The following is an 8532-nucleotide window of genomic DNA, read 5'->3' as shown; positions in this document are numbered from 1 at the left end:
CACTGTTTGGTTGTTCTACTTAAACTGGTTGGAAAAAAAACCAAGATGCAATTATAATGTTACGTCTTGTGCTCCATTTATTCATGTTATTTAGCAATCGTCAATGGTCGTGCTAGGTTTCAATGTTGTTTTCAGATTAGACAATGTCATGTAGATATAACACACGATAACGCACATTTAGACCCTCATTACAGTATCATGATAAACTTCTGTTTTTTAAACATTTCAATAGAAACACTCATATTGCCCCTAATTTCAATTGATAAAAAGTTATTATAGGTCGACGAAAATACACATATTCATTATCATGATTGAACTTTGAAGTATAAGATAACAGATGTTCATCATATTTATCGCTTTGCTCAAAATAACTAGTTGTCTCACTGTCTTTGTTATGTTTATGTAGATTATGAAACTGAAGGGATGTATTGTGGTAATATCCTATTCGATCCATATTCCGAGTATGGTAAACGGTTTAACTGGTGTAAGTACAGACAAGCATGTAATTTAACGTACGTTATTTGTGTTTCTGTTTGAACAGATGTATTAATGTTTCTTTAGTGTGAATATGAGAGTCAGGATTGGGTCTGACATTTCTCTTAAATCCCCTGGACCATTGGGCCAGTGGTCTTTTCTCAGCACTTTGTGTCCGTCGTCCGTCGTCCGTCGTCGTCCTCTGTTAAATTAAAAAAAAAAGATTTTTCCTGAAAAAACTGCTGGCTCAAATTTTACGACATTTGGCTACAATCATCAATAAAGTATTTAGTTTTAGAAATGTGTCCTATAACCGTTTCACAGATGATATCTGATATGTTCCTCATGCCATAACTACAACCCTTCCCTTTTCACGAATGTTGCCTACCGAATTAGACCATTTACCGGATTAATAATAACTTGAGCATTGAGACGGGTGCCACATGTGGAGTAGAATCTGTTTTACCCTTAAGGAGCATCTGAGACCACACCCAGTTTTTGGTGGGGTTCGTGTTGCTTAATCTATAGTTTTCTATGTTATGACATGTTTACTATTATTTCTGTATGTCTTTTTTCTTTTTAGCCATGGCGTTGTCAGTTCATTTTCGATTTACAAGTTTTCCTGTCCCTTTGGTATCTTATGTCCCAGCTCTTTTACGCCAAATCTGATTTTTTATCTGATTTTTTTTATATTGAATGGGAGGTAACTCTTATACAAATTTGAGTAAAATAAGAATTTGTAAAGTTAAAAATACTATGAGTTTCTCCAATTTAATGAACAGCAAAGATAAATTTGTTCTTGTTGGCTTAGCCAAGTTCTGTAAAATTGTAATGTCAATTTACAAATGATATTTACCTTCCCATTTATTCATGCATTTGTAAATATGTTTGTTCATGCATTATATCTTATTTGTTATATTGTTGTACTATCATGCCTCATGAGAGGCCTTTAGTGTAATGAAATGTTTCATGTTTCATGTTTCAAGAAAACAAATTAGTTGATTTAAAATAGACTCAAAGCAGGTACATTTAACCCAAATTTGATTTGATTTATCATATGCTTTTTGGGGAATAAAGTTATATTATCCCTATTGTAATTGTATTATATATATATTTTATTTTAAGTCTAAATTCATGGACTAAGTAATTAAGTAATTGTGTTATAATGTGTATCATAACTTATTTAGAAATTTGAAATAAAAATCGCAGTAAATTCATAGTAACCCCCCCCCCCCCCTTCCCCCACCCCCACCCCTTTTAGGGCCTTAGTGTATATATATTAACTTTAATTTACCTTTAGTTCACACAAGTTGTCAAACAATATTGTATTAATCACGTGCTGAACCTTGTTCAATTCTTGGTTGCGACTCTGTGCAAGCAAAGAGTAAATAAACCCTATCCTCGGGACCATTGATGTAATTCGATCAGACTTTGTTTTTTTCTGTCAAGTTATCTGGTAGCATAAAATTCAATATTGTGCGACATAAAACTGGGAATTCATCACAAAGTTCTTCTACAATTTGACTCCAATTAAAATTTATCATATCCTCAAATGATTTCCCATACACTAAGTTTGCCTCTTTTTCTGTTTTTTTAAATATCATGCTGGTTGGATAATATTTTCATCAGTTCATCAGTTATAAGATGTTTGAAGGAATCATACTTTAAAAGAGTTTATATACAAGTGCAGATCTGGATCCAAGTGGCACGATTTCAGCTAGAATTCTATTGGTGATAAATTATCATATTGTTGTTGTTTGACTATTATTTTTTTCAGACTTTTCACTGCTAATGTCTCTTCTTCTTTGGGTAAAGTTTCTTTTGTAGACTTAATTTTTAATCTCTTCCTGTGTGTACTAACAACACTATAGATGTGATCATGACATTCAACATTTATAGGTGTATCCTTAAATAATTCTTTACTACATGTAACTGTACTATTTGATTTGTTTTTCCTATTAAGACTATTTGTTTCAATTTCAGGTGTAGACAGTAATATCCCAGAATCATTAAGCGTATCATGCTTGGGTCTGATTGGCGTGCATGTAATATTTGATATGTCCCCAAGCTGTTTTCTCACAGTGTTACAATTTTGTGGTGTTGAAATATTACTGGAAGTTGACATGTGGGTTGATTTCGGTGATGAAGGTGTAAGATTTTCAACATTTTCTCCATTGTTACATGTAATAATTTCTTTTGCTTCTATTTTTACAATGTATATTAATGTTTTTCTCTAGTCTGATTCTAAAATTTCTTTCAATTCTTGTTAATTGTTAAAAACTACTGTCGTCTGTTTTGTTTACATTTTTGTTAATATTCCGGATGTGGTACAGTGACGTTGCTATGTAACATAGTAACGTGAAATCTCGTTAAAATCTCCAGGGCAAAAATCGGGCCATAGCGGTTGTTTAAGTGAAGCGTAATACAAGCGGATTCCAGTTTAAATTTTCAATTGATTCCTTATGAAGTTATTGCCCTTTATATCATTTTTTTCGTAAATTTGTGTAATATTTTACAAAAGATTTACCACTTAATCTACTGGTCCAAATAGAATAAAAGTTAAATTAGCACCAATTTTAAATAAGGTATGTTGACTGAAGAATGTGTCAAATGCGCCAGTCATCCAACCAACATGTCTGCAAAGGCTAAATAAAACCTTGGGGTCTACAATGGAAAAAAAAACTATTGCAAATGTCACAACTTTGAAACTAATTTCAATAAGGGGTCTTCAGTAACTATTATAAGACTACAATGGGAGGACCTGCTTTTGTTTAACCACTGGGCCAACAGAATTGCCTCAATTAATATTAGGGTATCTTAGACTATTAATTATGGTTTTAAACTTATTTTACATGATATCGAAAACAACAGTAGATGCAGGTGAGCGACACATGCTATTGGGAACCTCTAGTTTCTTTATTATTTATTTATGAATCCTCAAAAGAATGATGTAAAATCATAATGACATTGTATGACTATAAATCAAAATTTATCTGTAATCGTATGATTTCTTTACTTTAAACATTGTACATTTCTGTAATCAGTATTATATTATCTATTTTTCATATTTTTCACTGTAATTTCATAGATGCTTTAACATACATAGATGTATAAACATAGATGTATACACGTAGATGTATAAACGTAGATGTATAAACGTAGATGTATAAACATACGGATGTGTTTTTCGTTCATTTTTTTTTTTATATAAATAAGGCCGTTAGTTTTCTCGTTTGAATTGTTTTACATTGTCTTATCGGGGCCTTTTATAGCTGCCTATGCGCTATGGGCTTTGCTCATTTTTGAAGGCCGTACGGAGACCTATAGCTGTTAATGTCTGTTTCATTTTGGTCCTTTGTGGACAATTGTCTCATTGACAATCATACCACATCTTCTTTTCGATATATAGATGTATAAACGTAGATGAATAAACATAGATGTATACACATAGATGTATACACATAAACGTATAAACGTATAGATGTTTAAACATAGATGTATAAACGTAGATGTTTAAACATAGATGTATAAACATAGATGTATACACATAGATGTATAAACAGAGATGTATCCACATAGATGTATAAACGTAGATGTTTAAACGTAGATGTATAAACGTAGATGTTTAAACATAGATGTATACACAAAGACGTATACACATAGATGTATAAACATAGATGTATAGACATAGATGTATAAACATAGATGTTTAAACAAAAATGTATAGACAAAGATGTATAAATAAAATTATCATAGATACGAGGATTAAAACTTGAATTTACACCAGTCGCGCGTTTCGTCTAGTAAAAAAGATTCAGATTTTATACGCGATAGTTTCATCTACAAATGACCTATCATTGATGCTCGAATTAAAAAAAGTTAAAAAGGCCAAATAAAGTACGAAGTTGAAGAGCATTGAGTTGTGAAACAATTGTTAAGATTGTGGTAAAAACATCAAACTTTGCAGAGTTTAAGTGTAGGTCATAACCAACATTTATAGCTATGCACCCAAATCAGAATATAAATATGGCCGCTCTTGGCGCCCAATTTAAAATGGCCTCCATCAATCAACAGAAATCACAAAAATAATTAATAGCTTCACCAGTTTTTTGATCGTATTTGGTAGAGTAATCACTAATGACAAAGACTATCATCTGAGGACTTTGGATATTGAAGTACTGGTGGCTATATTGGATGATGGCCAATTTGAAAACAAGAATTTCAAATATATCAATTAATATCATTATTCGCTTTTTTTAATAATTGGTATTTGCATTGAATAATGTTTTGATGCATTTACAACTCGATTTGCAAATGATTGTTATATAACGGATACTCACTAAGTTTACCTAAATAACTATTTTCGACAAAAAATACAAATATATCAATATCACAAATATGACCATATCAATGATAAATTCATTTCTATGCTGACTACTGGGCTGGTGATACCCTCGGGGAATTCAAACTCTACCAGTAGTTGCATCGACCCATTGGTTGTAAATTAACTCATCATAGATACCAGGATTATAGTCGCGCGTTTCGTCTAATAAAAAAGATTCAAAGTTTATACATGTATGCTTATATGCCAGCTATGCTGGCACTTATGGTAGAAGCATCGTTTTGGGACAAAGAACGATAACTCTTTCTAGACGACCCATCTGAAAAGTTTCGTCACTCTCGTTAAATCTCGTACGATTTTATTTTTTTAATGGCGGCCAAATTTAACGTTTCAACGCGATCTTGTAAAAACGGGACAGATCGGAAAAATTACAATGTTTAATACGACATGAATTTCTATTTGTTTGCAAAAACAAGAATTCAGAAATTTTTGTAACTTGTGAAGCTTATCTAAATTTAATTGTACCACGGAAATTACCGAAGTGAGGACAACAACATCTGACGCCATGTTTCGTCTGCTTCAACATTCCATTATCAGTGAAGTCAAAACAAATTACCTAAAAATCACAGGTACTTCATTTAAAAGTCACACAATCTCAGTTAACGATAACATATTTAGTGTAAAAGTTCCGTCCAGGCATGGGAACACAGAAAAGAACTCCGCAAGCAATACATTTCGGATTTTTTTTTTTATAATGGCCATGCGGCATGCGGGGTAAACTTCGGTGAATTGGTTGACCACGACTACTTATGTTCATCTGCCACATTATTCCCCAAATCAAGGAACAGTGATAATTATACTGTTGACTGGTTGTCACGGTTATTCATGGAGTCAATGGCGAATCCAGCATTTTTCATAAAAGGGGGGGGGGGCGCTGACGGGGTGCTCCAGTCATGCTTCAGGCTTCAGTGATTACCTGTATAATCAACATTTTTTCCCCACGGACCGCCCCCTCTGGATCCTATGGTAGCCCACAGACTAATTCAAAACTTAACAAAAGTTTAGAACACAAACAAATATTCAAATAATTCACAATCTTCTAATTCTGTACTTCTTTGGCAAAATCTCAACAAATCTTTTCTATGATTATGTCACACCATATACAGTATGTACAGTCCCAGGAGATGGAAACTGTTTTGTTTTCTCCCTCTTAGTTTATTCATAAAAGGAAACTTGTGTCTGAGTAGTACATTTAGAACTGACTACTGTATATATTGTATGGGCCTTGTATGCTCCCATATTGTCCAAAATTGGATTTTATTGGAAGATGGATTTATTTTAACCCATGAGAATGAGAACTTTGATAGGTATATACAGGGCATGTTACTTGGAAGTATGTGGGCTACATCCTTTAAAATTCAAGCTGCAACAGTGGCCTGCATATTTTATGCATCAGTTTAAACCTAATCAAAACATTTTCACTCTACCAAGTACTTTATCGCTATATCACTATCAGGTTCACATTTCAACCTATTTAGCAATACACACTTATGGTTATATAACCTCACAGTACCAAAATTATACTCAGTGACCAAATTGCACCTATTCAGCAAAAAAAACCTTCAAAAATTTTACTAAGTTTGCTTTCACCATGTGAAGTTATCTTATTATCATCTTTTTAAAATGAGCAAATTAAATTTGTTACCAGCATCCTTTTGAGTTTTCTTAAAAAAAAATAGTTTAAAGTATTAAATAATGTCAAATTGTTTGAAATATTTGAAGAAATAAAACAAAATTTATGTTTATATCCCAGTTTTAAGGATTTGAAAGTAACCATACATGTAATGATGTATGGAATTTGGGTACTCACCTCATTACAGTATCATGGATTGTTTAGATGTAATTTCAAACCCATTTTTCAATGACTCTACATGGACTCAAAATTAAAATGATGTATCTATATTGTAAACAAGGATAGTCTACAAAATTAGCATAGAATAAACTTTTGTCTAGTACATCAGAACTACAAATTTGTTTTCATGACCAAAACAAAAAAAAGTACAAACCTAAAGGCAATAAAATGCTTCACCATGCACAGCCTGATACAACCTCAGATGTATGTTTAGCATATAAAATATATTTATGTCAGTTAGAATCAAACATGTTTTAGTTTTGGATCCTTTAAACTTCAATATATGGACTAATTTAAAAACAGGTATCAGGTGAACCCACATATTTCTATTCAGCAGCAGTCTCTAACTACATATCTCCTTAATTTCATATGATAGTAAGTCCTAAAAAAATATTGAAAATGTGTACATTTAATTTTTTTTCTAGCTTCTCTCATGTGAAAGCAGTACCTTTTTGGTCACTATTTATGTGTTGCGTCTAAATAAGAATTGTAACACTTTATAGTGACTGAACAGGTTAAACAAATACTTCTCAAGAAACAGAAAAAGAAGAGAACTTAAAACAGCACCAGCCATGCCAGTATATGTATGAATAAAAACTCAGATCAGAATAGCATGGACAATATGTTAGTTCTAATGTACTTGTGAATATATTGTGAGGAAAGATATCAATAATTCTGCAGATAATGCAATTTTATCAAGTGTTTTGTACATTTTCTGTTAAAAATGTTCATAATCATTGAAACTTTCAAACAGGCTAAACTAAATTTTTATTATTGAAAGTTTCAAACAATGACAAGTGTTTTATTTACTAAATTTTTATTATTGAAAGTTTCAAACAATGACAAGTGTTTTATTTACCAAATAACTCATGTGTTTCTGTGAGAACAAACAATCATGTGTAATTTTTGGAATTGAAGGGAAAGAAGATCCTTTTGCAGTGCACTTGAGCAGGTCAATTGTGAATATATACTTACTAAATATATTTTCTTCATCATGATACTCACATAGACATTATCAAGAAGTACATATCATTGGAAAAGTGCACAAATTACAGATAAAATATTAAATAAAAAATACCCTATTTTGAGTGCATCTCCTGCCAAATCACTATTTGTTGCATCTATATATAATACTAGACGAGTATAATCAATGTAAATAAGGTAATTTTTGGAAGAAAACCCCAAAATTTGGAAAAGAACCCTCCCCAATAATGTTGTACCAAAATCAATTCTAATCTTCCTTTTGTGTATTAAAGTTTCATAGAGATCCATTCACTTATACTCAAGTTATTGTCTAGAAACCAAATGTGTCTTCTTGAAAACAACTATGACACAAAAATATGACATGATTACTTTTGTATGCTTGTATTTTAAAAAAAGAAGATGTGGTATGTTTGCCAATAAGACAACTATCCACAAAAGACAAAAATGACACGGCCTTCAACAATGAGCAAAGCCTTAACCACATTGTCAGCTATAAAAGGTCCCGATAAGACAATGTAAAACAATTCAAACAAGAAAACTAACGGCCTTATTTATGTAAAAAAATGAAAGAAAAACAAATATGTAACACATAAACAAACGACAACCACTGAATTACAGGCTCCTGACTTGGGACAGGCACATACAAAAATAATTGTATTTCCCATTTCCATTCTCAATTTTATTTTGCTGCCATTTAAAAACTTGAAAAGTAAGCTACATCCTGTACATGTAACAAAAAAAAATATATATGCAAAAAATAACATAAAACCGACTCTTAATTAGTACAAAAAATTGATGTAGAACTCACAAACTGACGATG

The 8532-nt window shown here is 31.8% G+C and overlaps 1 protein-coding gene across 2 annotated transcripts in view; it reads left to right on the top strand.

Moving 5' to 3' along the window:
* The window catches only part of LOC139485653 (uncharacterized), a 48162-nt gene that overhangs the window by 19035 nt on the left and 20595 nt on the right, over nt 1-8532 (top strand). Inside the window, exon 1 of one of the 2 annotated variants that reach the window (XM_071270276.1) lies at nt 378-484. The exons of the other annotated variant lie outside the window; for it this stretch is intronic. Coding sequence (XP_071126377.1) covers nt 424-484 — 61 coding nt within the window. The 5' untranslated portion in view covers nt 378-423. Of the gene's footprint in view, nt 1-377; nt 485-8532 lie in introns of those variants that run through there. 2 annotated transcript variants of the gene reach the window in all.

The sequence above is a fragment of the Mytilus edulis genome, chromosome 8, assembly GCF_963676685.1.
Source record: "Mytilus edulis chromosome 8, xbMytEdul2.2, whole genome shotgun sequence".
Taxonomy (NCBI): domain Eukaryota; kingdom Metazoa; phylum Mollusca; class Bivalvia; order Mytilida; family Mytilidae; genus Mytilus; species Mytilus edulis.
Note: the sequence above shows the minus strand (reverse complement) of the source record. Positions and strands in the feature narration are given on the sequence as shown.